The sequence below is a fragment of the Halichoeres trimaculatus genome, unplaced genomic scaffold, assembly GCF_033239565.1.
Source record: "Halichoeres trimaculatus isolate MK-OKI-2021-1 unplaced genomic scaffold, fHalTri1.1 fHalTri1_scaffold_5, whole genome shotgun sequence".
In the NCBI taxonomy this organism is placed as follows: Eukaryota; Metazoa; Chordata; class Actinopteri; order Labriformes; family Labridae; genus Halichoeres; species Halichoeres trimaculatus.
This window is the reverse complement of record NW_027437183.1, coordinates 11,856,477-11,874,983: the sequence shown is the minus strand read 5'-3', so window position 1 is coordinate 11,874,983 and position 18,507 is coordinate 11,856,477. Positions and strand designations below refer to the sequence as shown.

At 37.9% G+C, this 18,507-nt stretch overlaps 2 protein-coding genes across 7 annotated transcripts in view; both read left to right on the top strand.

Annotated features, from left to right (window-relative positions):
- Positions 1-1,258, top strand: part of kcnip3b (Kv channel interacting protein 3b, calsenilin) — a 70,285-nt gene extending 69,027 nt beyond the window's left edge. For all 5 annotated transcript variants that reach the window (XM_074670709.1, XM_074670710.1, XM_074670711.1 and 2 more), the window contains one exon: positions 728-1,258. In XM_074670709.1, the coding sequence (XP_074526810.1) occupies positions 728-775 (48 nt within the window). In that variant the 3' untranslated portion in view covers positions 776-1,258. The remainder of the gene's footprint in view (positions 1-727) is intronic.
- Positions 1,259-4,291: 3,033 nt separating this feature from the next.
- slc23a2 (solute carrier family 23 member 2) overlaps positions 4,292-18,507 on the top strand; it is a 41,386-nt gene continuing 27,170 nt past the window's right edge. Inside the window, exon 1 of one of the 2 annotated variants that reach the window (XM_074670039.1) lies at positions 4,292-4,627. The gene's annotated coding sequence lies outside the window, so the exon portion shown is untranslated. The remainder of the gene's footprint in view (positions 4,628-18,507) is intronic. The other variant, XM_074670040.1, reaches the window with a different exon arrangement.

Here is an 18,507-nt window from a genome sequence, read left to right as displayed (position 1 = left end):
GAATTAATTAAAGAGTCCCCATAGAGTAGAGTTTGGTTTTAGGGAAATGGAGGCAGATGAGCAGTTCTTTCAGGCAGGAGGCGTTGTTTTCATGAACACACTGATGTGTCAGCAAGGAAATTTTGTTTGACTTACTTGAAACTCAAACACTGGAGCGCACATCAGCTCCAACTTCTACAGCTGTTCAAACATGTAGGTGAAATTGTTTCAAAAAAGGAAAAAATAAACTGTATCAAGCTAGTCTTTAAGTATATTTGAAAAAAAGCTTTTACCTGTATCTTTTAAAAGAAATAAGACAGAATACTGCAAAAAAAATAAATCCCAAAATAAGAAATAAAAAAACTGCATACAAAATTAAGTATGAAACTTGAACAGTAATGTGGTGCAATAACTTAACACTTTACTGGGATATTCAATTTGATTTGATTTGATTCAAACCTTTGTTTAGTGCTAAAGGGCATTAGGGTTTCCCTAATTTCCAAATCTGTCATGATCACAGACACATTGAAAACAATGGATACATGAAAACTAAAATATAAACAGAAGTAAATAAACAACAGGATGTGTTGGTAAATTTATATTCACATTACATAATATTGCAAGTTTTGGGGAGGAAATTTGCCTTTTGACATGTTAGGTACTTGAATAACATCACAACTGTATTTCTTCATTATAACCACTTAATGAACTTTTGATGATAAATGTGTTTCCTGTTTTTGTCTTCCAGGACGAGAATATCATGAACTCCATGCAGCTGTTTGAAAACGTGATCTAAGGAATTAAGACTCTTTATTTGTTGTTTTCCATTAGCTCATGTGCACATACAGATAAATGCCGCACCCTTCCACACCTTACTTGACATTAACAAATTACATCCTGGTACTTTTAATATAGCATCTCCTATGCTTCTTTAGCTGTTTGCTGCTTCCGGATTAAAACATCCCCTGCAAACAGCAGAAGAAGAACATCCTGTGTCAAATCCTCGCCAATCCACATGGTGTGTTTTCGTGTGTCCAACCATCGTGGAGAAACAGAAGAGCTCCTTGTGTTTTCATCATCAGACAAAAAGAATCAACAAGGAATAAAGAGGCTTACAATAATCCATGGACCTGAACATTTAGACACACACACACACACACACACACACACACACACACACACACACACACACACACACACACACACACACACACACACACACACATACACACACACACACACACACACACACACACACACACACACACACACACACACAAAGCTGCTGTTTCCTCAAGAGTTTATAGAGCACTTGACAAAGTGAACAAAGAAATAAAATCACAGTGACACACAAAAAGAGAAATGAACTAGCATGTTTGTCATCAGATATGTGATGTGGAATTAGCTTGCACTACAGTTTTATGACTATGTATAATATGCGCCTAAACAAAGGCACTGTAGATACCTGCACCTGATACACACATGTGGAAACATTGTGTATGTATATATGTATAGTTAATAGTTATATATCCTATGTTGTATTGGTCTCACCTGTGCTGCACTGGGTGATGGAATATGACCAGAACTGAATATTTGTTTTAGAAATCTCAGTTAGACTTCATGTTTAAGTAGCAGTTCTCCATAATTTTAAATGTATACTTCAATATTTCTCTTTTTATTTTGTATTACAGAAGATGACATGTTATGTTGAACTGGTCGGATTGGGAAAAGTGAGTCTGTACAGTACTGTGAAGAAATACAAGGACTGTTAAAACAGTGTTTTCTCACACTGAATTAAGGCTTTATTTGATTCTTCAGCATGCTGACTCTAGGTGCCACAGTGTTGTGAACAGTACAGTAGGACCTTTGTGATGTGGGTTGATTAAAGATGCTGTCAACAGCTGCAGCTTGTTCTTTTTTTAACACCACACTTCAGTACATTTCCCCCCTGACTTCACAGGATGAGGCTGCAAACAAAGGGGGACAAACAGGAAATTTGAAAAGACTGGTGTTAATCAGAGAAAAAATGGTGACACACACACTCACCTAAAGAAAACACTGAAGTAAAGGTGTTTTGTCAGCAAATGTGAGGTTTCAAGTTTAGTGACTGTGTTCATATTTGCAGTATGAGGAACATATCTCAAGTTGCTTTTCCACAAAAGGGTAATTGTGCAAGAGCAAAAGAACAGAATGTTCTCTTCTAATCTTAAACTTAATATTTTTCAGCATTTTTTTTATTTTATGTTTCTATGGGAGTTATAGCTGGAATTTAAACAGTTTAAAATGGACAGTACTGTATCTATGGCCTGAATGCCCCTATAACTTTGCCAAAGATGTGTGCAAATGCACAATTAGCAGGAAATGAAAGGTGATATATCTTTTTTTCCCCTTTCCAATGTTTTACACCCTCAAATAATAGCTTCTATTGTTTTACAATTTTTTTTGCAATAACATTGAATTTTACACAAGTTTTTGGACACCATCACAAGTAATTACAAAATATAGGAGTCACTTTTAAGAGACATTTTACTGGCATTTTCAATAAATGGTTTATTTTATACTGAGAGCATCAAAACAGACCAAAAATAAGTGAAGATGAGACTTCGCCAATAGCTCATGATCTGCTAATCCTTTATTTGTGAAACTGGCCTCATGACCTCCAACTTAATAACATGTAACTCAAAATAAATCATTGTGCAACATGTCATAATTTGGTCATGTAACAATGACTGAAGTTAAAGGTTATTTAAATGGTAGTTAAGGTTTACTCACAAGAACATTTATTTCACTGGTTACATGCAAATCAAAATATCAGTTTAAATTCAGACTACCAGAAGATAAGAAAATAAAAAGGAATAAAAGGTTTCCAATAAATGTAATTATCGTACACATCAGGTGCAAAAAGTGATTTACAAACCCAGTAGGACAGCACCCTGGGGACTTGACCTTTAGGGAGGCTAAAGATTTAAGGTTGGATTTCCATTTCTCTATAATCTATGTGGTAATCTAACTAAATGCAGTTGTTTAGACTGATTAAAAGCTGTTTGACAATGTTCAGTATCATGTCTTTGCATAAGTCATCACTCACAAGACCAACACCACAGCACAGGACACTGAAAGCCCACTGTACTCACTGAAGTACCAGCTGGCTGCAGATACAGCTCAGCAGTGAGACAGAAAATGTCACATTTCAACCACTTTTCTATCCTCCTTCAAGGTGGAGCTGCACTAAACTAATCAACCCTAATGTATTTTCTATGACTAGACAAACATACTTGACAATGTGAAAAGTATATGAAAGGATTAACACAATTGGTTTACAGTTTATTTTGCACTCAGGTCACCTCTCAGGTTAATCTGGCACTGATTAGGTGAAGGGAAAAGATTTGTTTATGCAAATCAAGCTCTTTGTGTGCTAATAGCCAACTGGCTGTTGTCTTACAACATACAATGCCAAACACTTTAAATGGTACTATAGGTATTTGTAATGTCAGCTTGGTTTTGAGTTTCTCTGCCCTCAAGTGGACAGAAAAATAATAAAATGAAATGTCTGTCATTATAAAAGAGTTTCATGTTTTTGACAAAACATTGAGTGGTTCCTATTCAAATCAACACACAAACATACAAACTTCAGCAGAGACTGAAAATCATGAAGAGCCTGTTTGTGCTGGAAGCCTGAATGAAATACATTATGTCAGAATCATGTGCTTTATACGGTATAGGCGTATAATTAATCTTAATATCTTTGACTCCTAATATAGAAATGCTTAAGATACTTTATATGTTCCAATATGGAAAGAGTTGATTACTATTAATAATATGCTTAATGTTTTTAAAACAAATAAAAGAGAACATAGTTACCTTTAATAAATATAATTACCTGAGGTACCACTTTGTTACAAAGCAAACTTGTTTTTTAACTTGGTGGTTTACTTCAGTTATCCAACACTGTGTCCACAGGGTTATGTCAGTTATCTACTGGAACTGAAGAGTAATTTATGTAGGTCAATACAGTGCAAACAAACAACCATTAGATGGCAGCATAATAGAATACTACACAAAAGTCACAACGGACTGTGTGAGTGTATTTACTCCATTTTATTCTCAAAGAAATACTGAACATTTTGGTTTTGCAACTGTCCAGTGGTGGAACAGACTAAGCGCATCTTATGCAAGAAAGGTCATAATTGTTAAAGCAGCATGAGGCCCTGAGATGTTCATGGGAAAGGGCGGGGGCACTTCGTCATCGTCATGTTAGCCTCTAATTGGCTGGACTACTGTAACAAGGCGGGGTTAGTGCAGAGGTAGCACCTTGACGTCACGGTTGGATGTGGGCATGCGTGGTGAGCAATGTCTACCCCGTGGTTTATGAAAGGCAAAATCCCTCCATGGGCTGACCGTGTGGCAGCAGGTTAAAAACCCGTCTGTTTTAGAGGAAGAGTCTGTGTCAGGACTTTCAGGCTTGAAGACGGTTTCCTCTCTTCAGCTCAGTCTGTTCTCATTTGGCTTTCCTCCGGCTTGGCTTGCATTGCCCCCGCCTCCCTGCTCCTCGCGCACCGCTTCAACAACACAAACCACGGGGACGAGCCAGCAGACGTAACGCTAGCTGAGAAGGGAAGTGGGCTTCGTCTTGTCTTTCATCAGGCAGGTGAGCACGGAATGTGTCTTTTTAATTACTTGGGAGACAAGTGGCACACATTTGGATGAATGGGTATTTTTAAACTGCTGTTGTGAATGGACGATATCCGTCGTGTAAACCGGAGCTCGCGCTGACGGCGGTTAATTAACGGTTTATGATGAAACAGAAGGGTCTCGCCTCCCTGAGCTGGAGGACTTAATGTGCCGGCGTGTTTGCTGATGCTTTAGTGTGACCGTGACACAAAAGGCCTACGACATTAGACACACGAGAGATTACTTATCTTTATTTTTGAAGGCCAAATTACTCAAGGTTTGAAGATAAAAATGGGGTTACATTGTGACTGTTAAGTATAAAAACACACTGTAAGGTGGCCTAATATGCATCACTAGCTGCGCTTTTACTGTAGAATTTCATTCAACAAGACCATTAAAGACAAAACTGACCAGGGACAACGACCAGGCATCTTTAAGTGGGACACTGGAGCTTATTTGGCCATTAGGATTTATTGGCTCCGGGTGATGGTGTTGTCCTGGAAACGTGATTTGGCAGGTGTGTGCTGGAGCATGCTTACAGTAGAGCATTAACAGTACGAGTTCTTGTGCACCCGTTTTAGGCCAACACACTTGGTATAGCAGGTACACCGCAATTTAATATGGATGGATCAAAATACTGCCCTCTTCAGAGTCCCGAGTCAGGACACAGAATAGCTTGGTATTACACCAATAAATAAGCAAGTATCTTGTCTGCCTCAGCCCCCAATTTAATCAGTTCCTATTGATGCCGTCCAGATGACGAAGTGGTTGTCATTTCTGCTGCTTCATTGAGACAGCCCTATGCTGGTATAATAGCTGAGCTGCTGATCAATAGATGGATCATTTTTATAAAGCATGAACTGTGTTGGGATCTCTGACACACACACACACACACACACACACACACACACACACACACACACACACACACACACACACACACAGATTATTCAGTACTCAAGATTACAGAGTATTCTGTGTCCTTGTACAGTAAAGTCTCTGTCTCATATTGATGCTGATACCATTATCTTTTCAGAACCAACGTATGTGATGTACTTTGTCAAAAGTTCAGTTTTCAGACATTATTTGGAAAAGCGTGACAGAGAGGCCAGATTAAATTCAATTATTTAACCCTAATTTAAACTGGAAAAATGCAGCTTACACACACCATATGCTAAAGAATCAATGCGTAAGCACATACATATTACAGCTGATATTGATCCACAAAATGACAAAAGGATAAAATGAAAAATCAAGTCTTCTCTTAAAATTTAACACTTGCTTATTGATGCTCAGTCATTGTTGGATGAGGCCTGATTTTTTTCTTTTGCCCTTTTAAGAACTTCCCCAACAGTTTTTGCAAGATTTAGATGATTTAGGGATATAATTTCCTTCCTTTTTGTGCTTCTCACAAATGTTCATAGCAACACTACACCCACAGACTTGCACTTTTATAAGCCAATAATAACGCTTGCAAGGCTACTTTCTTATCCCACTCTTGCACGAAACACAACATTGGGGATATTTTGTGTTATTATGAGCAGCATAACAGTTTTGGCTTATTATAAGACTGTAGACATTTTTTACTTCTCAGGTATTTGCTGTTATTGAATTTTTTAAAGCCAATAAACTCTGCTAAGAAATAACATATCCCATTGTAAAAGAAAAGGGATCCAAGCAAATACTTTTCTCCTCCTCCTGTCAAACTTTAACAGGTTACTTCTGGAAGGAAAGGGGCTGTAGACAATGCTGGATTGGTCCCTGTTGTTTTGTGATATGTGTTTTTGTACAATTGTGAGATGTCGAAGAATTCAGTTTCGGCCATCATTGCAAGTGCATTTTGTTAATAAGAGTCTTTTTGTGGATTTGATTAATTCCTTCAATTAGAAATAGCTAAATCAAACTTAAACCTTTGAAGCAGGTGTGATAAGAAACTTGATCCTGAGAAAATGAACACTGTATGGTTTGTGTTTCATATCTCTGCACAAGTGGTTTGCTTGTTTTTAAACTTGCTTAGGTGAGCACCTGCAGAGATTGTGTGGTAGTAATGCTGCCTGTGTACACATCACTATTCTTGCATGCTACATATTTTTGCATTGCATGTGCCTGCTGGTTTGCATAGTGCTGGACTGACAAATTAAGTCATGTCTTGTGGCACGCTAGTCAATGAAAAAGTGAGGTTTCTGGCAGTGCATCTCTATCAGTCGTTACGTATACCACCCTTGTCTTGGATTTATTGAAGTCATGTTGCATGACAGATCAAATCAGCCATGCGTAGTGGTAAACAGCAGTGATTGTGATTGAGCTCTTGGATTATATTTATTATCTCAGGGGTTTAGTATCTCAAGTAGCCTACAGAGTCAACTCAGCTGTTAACAGGAAATTACAGAACACTTCATTTTTTCCTTCTGGTGACAAGTTTTATGGAGATGCTGATTTCATTTTCCAGCATGACTTGGCACCTGCCCACACTGCCAAAAGCACCAAAAGCTGGTTCAATGGTATTACTGGGCTTGATTGGCAAACAAACTCAACATTGAGAATCTCTGCGCTATAGTCAAGAGATAAATGAGACACCACACCCCAAAAAGCAGACAAGCTGCAGGCCGCTAGCAAAGCAACCTGGACTCCATAACACCTTAGTCAGACCCAAAGCCAATCGCCTCCATGCCTCACCGCATTGATGCAGTAATTCATGCAAAAGGAGCCTCAAGCAAGCATGTAAATGAACATTCTGTTCATAGGGCGGACATTTCTTTATAATAATTAATAATAATAATAATTTTATTATTTGTATAGCACTTTTAAAAACATAGTTTACAAAGTGCTTTTACAAGCATTCAGCACAAAATAATAAAACATAAACAAACAAACAATGAGCACAGTAAAGTGAAAACAAAAAGCACAGCTTAAATTAAGACTAACGGAGAGAGACAATGTAAAAGGACATGAGGTGAAAAGGTCCTTTCCATAATTTATAGTACTTAATAGGAACCCAGACAATACAAGAACCATGCAGCCTAAAAAGAGACCATGAGGACCAAACATAAAAAACATAACATCAGCAAGAATATGAAGCACAATAAAAAAAGGGATAAAAGCAGAAATCCGGTCAGAAAAATATAAAAAGATGAAATGAACAGTGATGATAAAATTACAACATAATAAAAAATAAGTGGCGATGATAAAATACAGTAATAAACATAAGCAAGAGTTAAGGCAGTCAAAAAGGTCTAAAAATGATCTATAAAAGAGTTTAAAAAGGTGAACCATTAAAAAGTTAAAATCATAATTAATAGCACATAATAGTATTAATGAATTAACGAAAAGGAGTAAAAGAAGGTAAAGAAAAACAAACAGTAAAAAAAAATAAGATAGAGAGAAAAGACATTAAAAGATGGTAAAAGACGGTAATAGACGGCATCACATAAAGGCAAGTCTGTAAAAGTGAGTTTTTAAAAGGGACTTAAAAGAAGCAACAGACTCTGCATGCCTTATCTCCTCTGGCAGGTCGTTCCAAAGTCGAGGAGCTCGGATGGAGAAAGCTCGATCACCCTTAGTTTTGAGTCTTGACTTTGGAACGACCAGCAGGCCTTCTCCAGAGGATCTAAGGCTGCGGGCTGGCACATATGGGACTAAAAGCTCAGATAAATAACTGGGGCCCAGCCCCATGATTGCCTTAAATTGCTTTATTACAAATCATTTCTCTTAATTCAGGGGTCAATATAATATTCTTATTTTAAGTTACTGAATTTAGGGTTTTTGGTAACTGTAGGGCATAATCATTACAGTTAAAAGGAAATCATTCTTAAGTATTTCACTCTGTGTGTAGTAAAATCTAGATAATGGCTGTTTCACTTTTTGAGTTGAACTACTGAAATACACTAACCTTCCAACAATATTCAAGTTTATTTGGCTGCACCTACTTTGCCCATAGTAACTGTTAGGTGACTCAGGATAGGATAGGAAACAGTGCCCAATAATTGATCAACAATAATGATAAAATGAAAAATTTGCACTTTGTCTGAAAAACCATATTAAAAAAATATTCACATTGTAGAGAGTAAACCTGCTCCCTTTGTGTTCATGCTTTAATTTAGGAATAATTTTTCTGCTTGTATTCATCCTTAAGACAGTGTAACAGCTGTATGTATTTTCTGCACAGTCGGTAACTACAGCCTGGTCTTTTTCATCCAGCTTTCCTCCAGTCAAAATTCTGCCACATGAGCACTGCTGTAGATCTAATGTATTATGCTAGTTTTTTTGCACAGAGGAATAATACACATTCATTGTCAATAAAACAGACGGGTAATGTCTCAAAGGACTGTTGCACTTGAATTCCATACATTGACCCATCCATCCATCCACCAATGCAGTTAAGCGTGACTCTCTGCAGACTGGAGTGCATCAGACACCACCTTTCCATTTTCTCTCAGAACAAAGAGCTGGAACAGCTTATTTAAAAGGTTTTCAAGTGGTCACTTTGGTTCTTTTTACCACTCTCTAACATCCTGCTGGCTTTGTCTGTTAATTTCCTGCTTTTATCTTCTATCATTATTTAACTACCAGTTATTATTGGCATTGCTACTATGAGTTATCAAGTAGAAATGTCATGAGTCATTCTGACAAGGAAATGTATTTATTGAGAGCACCATATATGTTTTAAATAGAATATCAGTTCTCCTTCTGGGGATAATTGTATCTCACAGGTCAGAGAGGTTTTGAATTGCCACTGTTATTTGTTCAAGCGTGTCAGCAGTTAGTTAAAGCTCCCATGTTGTTTCTGTGTTTTAGTTTTGCTGGCTTTTATATATCTGAGAGATTTCCAAGAGAAAAACTGATGTTTTTTTTTCACCACAGAATGCATCCATGATTGGCTTGCTGATGTGGATGCCTTCCGCTTACATCCATGACTCTTTCTAATTGATCAAATTAATGCAAACATTACAGGAATTCATCTGGTGGACTTTTTTCATTTATTTTTCAATAATGGTTGTTAGCAGTCTTGTATTAGGTTTTTGCATGCAAAATGTAAACAACAATAAAACTGTGTGATTTAGTTGTCCATATCCATCTTTGGGAAAATAACATTACCTGTGTCAAGTGCATGTGTGGTGCAAAAAGACTGCCAGTACATCTGTCTGACAGCATATGCATATGAATTTATTATTTAAATGCCACAGATAGGCAGACTTCAAAAGGGCTAGCTGGGTATTTCAAAGTTGTAGTGATTTGGCTTCTGTGTGTAGCTAAAATGTCCAGTCATTTAGTATGATGAATGTTTTACATGGAGACCAGCATGACTGAGCAAGATTGGAAATAGATGGCAACGTCACCAGCCGTTTGAGCTCAGGTATTGCGCTTAAACTTGGAACCTGATTGCATTCCACCTCTTTAGGAATCCTGCGTACAGGTTTCAGTGGCAGGTGGTTAAGTGAGCTGGCTCAAGTCCTCCGCTCAGCTCGCTTTTTGAAGGCTGGAGGCTTGAAGTCAGTGACTGTAAAGCCCAAAAAATTAAGAAAGGGAAAAAAAGCTACCCTTACAAACTAGAATATTGGATTGAAACATTACTCATCATTTTTTCTTGCAACAGACGAAGAAGCCAGATTAATGAAAGTAACTGGCCTATTTCTATTAAATCTTCTTCCATCTGTCTATCAGAGCTGCAACTAACAACTGTTGAATCATCCATTCGTCTGCCAGATTAATTACTATGCCTGTGATGTGTCACAATATTATTGGAGGCTGGTCATTTTTACTTTTCAAAGTCCCTTGTCTTGTCTCTCCATCCCTCTGAACACAAAGTGTCTAAACTTGTTACAGCTATGCAGCAAGGCAGTAACCTGCAGATGGCTTTAAGTATTTTGTGGGTCCTTAACCCTAAACATCAGTCCTGATTACTGGTTCAAGGGGACATATCATGCTGATCCCTGATTTAATACTTACATATAATATAATACATTTAAAAACAAGACGTCATGACGACACAAGGATCCTTTCTCTTTATTGGAGTAATCTGATAAAGCAGCTCCTCCTCTCTGATGTCAGTTAGTCACACAACCGCCACCAAGGGATACACCCACCAAGAGCCGAGTATAAACGTATAAACTATACATGTTACAGTACCGGTTTGACTCACCACACTGAAGCATCCTGAGATGATCTGTGTCGAGGTGGATTTTCTTCCTCCTGAGCTGCAGAACCGTCCGGGTCTGACTCTGGGTCCAATACAAAAGGACGTATCCTACACTCTGCCATTTTATTACTGCTATCAATGCCTTACGGTGAAGTTCTGGCAAACAGCAAACTCGCTCGGTCTGCCCCATCCAATATGGCCATTTTGTAAATACTGCGATGCTGCAAAAACTGCCCCCTGGCTCTACCCCCTCAGCCCCTCTGATAGAACTGATCAATCAGAGCACAAAGGGCTGTGATGTTGCAAAGTTACTGGAGGTCATTCTCGAAATGGAGCGTTTCAACGAGATCTTCAGAATGGCCTAAAATAAGGATATTGAGAACGCTATTGTGGGGCAATGAAGGAACTAAATGACTTGTAGAGAGGGCAGAAATGCTTTACAGGCATCCTAGTCTGGCATTTGTGAAAAGGAGAAACAAGCATATGTCCCCTTTAAATAAATGCTGCTGTTGTTGTAGAATAATGACTACAATACTTTTCTAGTTTAAATCCCTGTTGTCTCATTTACTTCACCATCAAAGCTTCAAGGCTTCCTGTCTGCAAGAACACTAAACTACAGAATGCTATCAGAAACATTTTTGTGACTCACTGACTTCACTGTACTTTTACAGTAGCTCTTCTTTATCAGTCTGCTGTACAGTAAAGTGATGTAAGTAGGGATCACCTCACAGGATGTGTGTCGGTCTGACTGGCCCAGGAACAGACACCATGAGGTGAACTGGGTCATGCTTAGGGATTCCTGGCACTGTTTACTGAAGGCAGCGTGTGAGTAAGATTACACTGTAGTGATGGGTCATGCTGTGCTTTCCCACTGTACTGTGTAAAGGTGTGTGAGTGGATATTTCTTTCTTCTTTCACACGGAACTCTGAATACTTTGGCTTGGATACACATTTTCTTTTTCCCCTTTGTAGTGGGATAATGAGTATTTTGATTTATGAGATTTGTTTTTTCCACTCTAAGTAAGACAACAAAAGGCTTTTTGGCGGTACATGTTGTTTTCAAACCTCCATTTATGTGTGTGATGAAAGAAATGGAGTAATTTAGAGATTAAATGGTCAAAGGCAGCGTACTCAACTGTAAGATTCTTACCTAATGAGTACTGGACAAAGCCAGTAGTATTACACCAAAGCAGGCTGCTGCATTCATTACTGTAACACCAACAGCTGTTACTGCTGCTTAGAGTCCAGTTTTTTTAGGCTTTTTGTTGACGATGTATCCGGTATCAAAATCACAATAGGCCTTAATCAACCGCCCATCACAGAGGAATGTCCTCTTTGTGTGTGTTTGTGTGTATGTGTATGTGTGTGTTTGTAGCAGCAATAGTGCTGCACTCAGTCTCTGTCTATATTCAGTTTCACAGTTTGAAAATGAGCCAAACATGTCAGTGAAATGTTGGGTCACATCTGGCCCTTAGTAACGAGTTAGTTAATATGTGAGCATTTAAATTGATTTCCTTGTGTTCTCCTGAATGTAGGTGGGGAAGTGTGGATGGAAAACACTAGTGGGACCACTTATTGATTTTATTAAGGATTCCAGCCCACCATTCTTTGGTGCAGAGACTTCTGTTTGAATAAGGAAGCCTTATTTTTTCTTGCACGAACAGTGTCTTCTTCATCAGTGGTACGTGAGAGTAGCTCAGGCTTATTTTGTTTCTGCACATGCCATATAGTTAAAGACCTGGGTTGAACTCTGTGTGTGATATAGTCCACTTCTGTCTGTCAGGTGACTTCTTGCGGTATATTTAACAGTGTGACTTAAATCCTGAGGCATGTCCTATGGTATTTACTGTTGCTGTTATGTTTATGGGTCATTTTATATCTAGATCACTTTACCCATCACATTATAGCACATCATCTGCAAATTCAGCCAAAGTTTTGTGGTGTTGTGGTTTATTTTAAGGACCACTCAGATGCACTATTCAGCAAGTATGTTTAGTGCTCCAGGTTAGACTCTTCATGCTAAAATTCATTATGGATTTGTTAGTTTGCATTTTAACCAGGTTGATTGGTTCCATGTGACAGGGTTAGCATTGACCAATGACTGCGCTTCTGTGGTTAATTTTTAAAAAAGTAATTTAAATTTAGATTTAATATGACACAAAATGTAATTCTTAATACCTTTCATAGAGCTTTTTAGGCTAGGAAATGTATCCAGAGATGTCCTGCAGTAATATTTTGCAGATTTAACACCATTCAGTATATTGCTCAGCATTTCAACATATAGAAATCTTGTGACTTTATTTAATAGAAACATTCACCCAAGTTCAGCATTTTTTGTCAGTTGTTTGTGTTATCAGATAGTTATATCAAGAATAAAACAAAAAGAACAAGAATGTGACATTGGATATCATGTATTAGTTATGGGCCAATCTGCTGTCTGATTATTGACAGTGATCATCAGAAAACTGGTTTTGGTTTACCACAACTAAAAATGTTTAATTTTGGACCTATTTGTTTTGACATGTCTGGTTGTGGTCCTTCTCCATCGTCGACATCACTGTGATTTGGTTATGTTCACTGTCCTTCCTTTTTTTTCTTTTTGTGCCAGACTGTTAAATAACAAAAATGAATCTGTCATTTACTTTGACTTTTTTGTTTTATTATTATTATTTGGCTTCCTTAAATTTTTATTTTGTGGTGCAAACAAATAGGTACTGGTTATTAGGAAGCCCTAATCTTCAACTCAGTCACTTGAGTGAAAATAAGGTTAATTCAGTGGTTTTTGAATTAATCAGAACAAATTAGCAGCTTGGTGAGTAGATGGGACTCAAATGAGGTCATCATATAATATATATATATTTTCATATTTGATAATCCATGCAACATGCATGTATGACTAACAAAACACTATTATGCTCTCATCACTATTAAAGGTATAACCCTAATTTGAATCAATCTACTTAGAAAACCTTTCATAGCAGAAAAGTTGAATATCTTGTTTTACACTCATGGAGAGTCTTCTGCTCAACTCCCGCCTCTCTTTGTCTTATCAGTTTTATATCAGAATGTTAGCATTGAATGACACCAAGGAAATGCAATGACTTCCACTGACCCCTATTGAGAAATCTAATCTGCAATGACCCAGATTTCTTGCCTGACTTAGATGAATGACAACATTTCCTCACAGGCAATCAGTACAGTTTTGAAAATACCGGAACTGAAAACTGGCTTACATCATGACTTTCATAAAAACTGTTATGAAGGATGATGGATGGACTGGTAGCCTCAAACTGAAGATCCTTGATAATTGACTCACTGGCTGTTGGAATGGGTCCATCTGAGCTCTTAACTCATCTTTATTTTTCTCATTCATCTCACTTTACCAAGCTGTTTTAGATGTATTCATGTTTTGTACAAAAAAGAAGTTTTTAGAATGTTTTTTCCATCTTTATTTGTTTCTCAGAGCAAGCATGATGCCAGATCTACACGGGGAAACAAATGCATCTGGAGAGTTAAGACACACAGCAAAGGTCTGTGGCTAGTATCCAAGTTTAGATACAATAAGATAAGATTAGATCTTTACATCTTTACTGCAAGCAGTAAACCCATTTAGGCTGGCAATCTTTACATGTTGTAACCTTTAACTTTTAAGGCCGGATGGGATGTATATGTAAATTCAGACGTGGTCATCATTTTCAAGACACTTGACTCATAAAATATGCTGTGATTTGCTGCAATACACTTAGAGGGAATGACTTGCATGTTTTGGGTTATTTTATTCACGTGGAAGTTAACTGGCTCTTTGACTGTTAAGATGGATGACCTACGCATCACATCCGGTCTGAAAAGTGAGAAATGTGCACATGTAGCATCCCGCCTTAAAGTTGTGTACATCTAAATATTACATCCAGTCTCAATGGGTCAAGAGTTGAGGACACAACAGTTATCACAGCTCTACTGAAAACTGCTCCTGTACAGGACTTTACTTGCTGGCTATTTGAAAACAAAGATCATGAAGTAAAGAGAAGTGGAAAAGCTTGACTTGATGCACTCAACCTCTTAAATTAAATCTCATGGATGTGAAACAACCACTAAGTGCACATGTGGGTAGAGTTGCAACTAGATATGAATTTCATTATCAGCTGGTGTCTTCCTGGAAGCTACGCTAAGATGTATTAAGTTCTGTTAAGTCCATTTTAAAGTCAATCCATTTAAAGATATTTTTTATAAATCCTAATTTAATTTTTGAGTTAAACCTTTTGATTTGTATCATTTTGCTATACCATTTTATCTGGCAAACTGTTCATAACACAAAGATATTGGACTAAATTGGATTTTACCAAAGAAGAACAGAAACCTATTTACATTTTTAAAGAAGGTAACATCAGCAAAAGGGTGTATTTGTTATAAGGACTTAAAGTTTCCTCCTCATTAATTCACATTTTTGTATCCGTCTATTAGTATTTGGAAAAACAGTTGAAGTCTACATCCATTCAGTTCTTGCGGCCTATCTTAATTTTTTTAGACTTACAAAGATTAACATGTGGAGCAATGTTGAATCTTCTGTCCTTATTCATTGATCTCTATCATGTACTGGCCCTGGTATCAGGTCTGTGTGGAGGAGCCTCACCCACTGACGTCTCTTTATCTATCTGAGCCTTATTTGTTTTGATGGTCCCATCCCCTGTTCTACCAAGAAGCCCTGTGAATAACAAAGTATCTCACATTTTCTGTTGTAGAGGCTTTCTTGTAAACATCTCGAATGATTAAACATCTAACGTGTACTTGAAACAGAAAGTAAGATTACCAAATTAGTTTTTCAGAAGAACATTTAATTTTAACCACTTGAAACATTAGCATCTTATTCCAGGAACTAACACCTTCATATCATTGGCATTAACTTAAAATGAATGGAGCAACAGAAGAAGAGTGGCGAAGAGATGGGGGTACCATTGTTCATGGGGGGTGCCAAAATAACTACCAAAGGAAAGTTCCTTCTGCAAACTTTGAATGACAGATTTATTCACCATTTTGACATTCCAGTTTCACCTTCCAGCAGTAACACTGATTGTCATGAACTGAAAGGTGTGTCCCTCAGTGTTTAACATACCATGAAGAAAAAAAAACTCAAGAACGTGTCAAACAAACAGACAAGGCTCAGAGTCAGGAATCCCCCACTATTCCTTCACAGACAGTGGTTTGTCATATTCATAGTTTTATCGGGCTGATGTGTGTTAATGTCGGTCTAAGATTGTGCATCACAGATGGAGTATGACAGGAATTCTGGAGGACGGTCTCTGTCTATCTGTAGATCTGTGTGTTATACAAACCATCTACAACAAGGAAGAGATGTAGAGCAACGTTAGCTTGTGGTATGTTAAAATCCTCATACAAGCCTTTCCTCATTGTTCTCTACATCTTCTGGCTCTGGTAGTTGATGTGAAGCTTTGCCAAGTGTTCCTCCTGTGTGCTACACATTTATTGTTGGGAGATTTGATGGTACAGACCAGAGTTTGGTGTGGTTTGCAAAAGTGAGGAATCTGGGCTGACAGAGAACTACTCCTCCACAAGATGGTGCCATACAGAATACTTGATATTGCCACAAATCCAAAGAATTGGAATTAGGAGACACTTGACATCAAACCCTTTCTGTCAGCGTGCTGAATTCTGTTTTTCAGTGATGCCAGTGTCCTGTCTCTGTGGATTTGGATGTAGTAAGGGTTGTTCAGTTGCATTTCTCAGTTGTCTGGGTGTTTGTTGGACTATTTTACCTCTCCCCTAAAGGAAGGTGGCCTTTCGGGTAACGAAGGCCTGTCACATCATCTGGTAAGTTATGGGAGTGAGTCCCCCTTTGTGAGAGTCCAAGGAATATTAAAAGTCACCATGGACACAGTAAGGTACATGTTTCATTGGTGGTTAAGTTACAGTAGTCAGCAAACAGTGTCTGACACATTCAGAGTTATTTCTGCATTCCCTTCACTGGACGAGGAAAACTTGATTCTAGGACAGCCTTAAACTTTGGCAGATGGTAGACCACAGATGGACAACACCTTTGGGAGAGGACAGAGAAAGAAAATTTAGACATGATGCAAGAGAGAAAAATCATTAGCTTCTGCTGCAGAATAACAATCTTTTCGCCTTGTGTGATAGAGCAGTTTGACATTTAACTATTTATGGAAACAAGAACATCAAAATATTTAAAGTCATTTGTGCCTTTAGCATAATACTCCTCAACTAGCATTCCCAATTGCACTAATCTGCTATTCATCTGCTATATTTAAATCCAGTTTTGCTGTCTGTCTTTAAATTATTTTCTATCTCAAAATTAGAATACTGCTAAATGTCCTCCAACACATTTAATATAGAAACATGGGCTGTTCAACAGGTTACTCAAGTAACATTGAGTTTTAAACAGCATGGAGGAAAAATGATTTTAGAATGATGAGGTATGGGTACCTTTCACATCTGAAACGATACGGTACCGATGCGCGGTACCTGGCAATTGGTACCGGTACTCAACGGTACCAAGTTTCGGTACTTTTTTGTGTTTCTGTGGTAAAAAATATCAATTTGTTTAATAATGAAATATAAAAGAAATTCAATTTAACAAATTTATTCTTCAGTATATAACCTTGCAATGCTGTGTTCATGTCCAGCATGGAAAATCTCCTACTCTTCTACTCCCTCACAGTCACAAGGATGAATTTAGGTACCTAAACATGGTACCTTTCGTTTTTTTTTACATGAATCGATACCCGGTACTTTTGACAGAATTTGGTTGGTACCTATCAAAGTACCTAATTCGGTACCCATCCCTAAGAATGATGTATATTAATCTTACAGAAGTTCATTGAGAATATGTTTCCATCTCTATCTCCTCATTTATATTTATCTATAAAATCAAGCAGAGAAGTCCTCTGTCACACAATGTAGAGCAGATTTCCTTTAAGCGTCGTCCTATTCAGTATATTACAAATACATACACAAATATGTTACCTTTTAAACAGTTACTGTAGCTCTGATTGTAGTTAATACAGCAACATTTCTGTGTAATGACCTGTATCTATTGAAACACAGTGACTTTCCCATAAAACAGTCTGTGTCTAGGGGATTGTGAGCTGGATGAGTGAATGAAGGCAGTCTGTCTCCACATTCTTTGTTTAAGCAAAATAAACTGTCATCTCCGTTGTGAGCAACAGCTGGATCTCAGCTTAAAGGATTTAATGTACTTCAAGTAACAACAGATACCTGAGTCTCCCTGCTGGGCTGGGTGAAAAGCCTGAGCTGGTGGGAGGTGGAAGAACCTATAGGGAACACACACTGTAACACTAAAGGCCAGCTTACTCTGAGAAGAACTGTAAGAAAGTATTTCTTTTCTTTTTTCCCCCCAAACCTAACCTTTAACGCCCATTCATGTGCTGCTGATAGCACACTGTGTGGGTGTAGGTGTTGGCGTGAGAACAGGAATGGCTAACCATCTCTATTCTCCTGATCTAAATGTAACCGGCTTTCCTGCTGCTTTGGTTTCGTCAAGTGAGAAATGTGTTTGTACAGCACAGCATGGGAGTGCACCTGCTGTTAACTACCAAAGAAAGCTGAAGAATCCCGGCCTCTGACCAGCCCAAGGAACCGAAAAGACCACACCACTCTTCAGGGTTTTATCTGAGATAATAAAACTCGGTGCTCAGTTATATAGTTTCTCTGTATAGGTATATCATCAC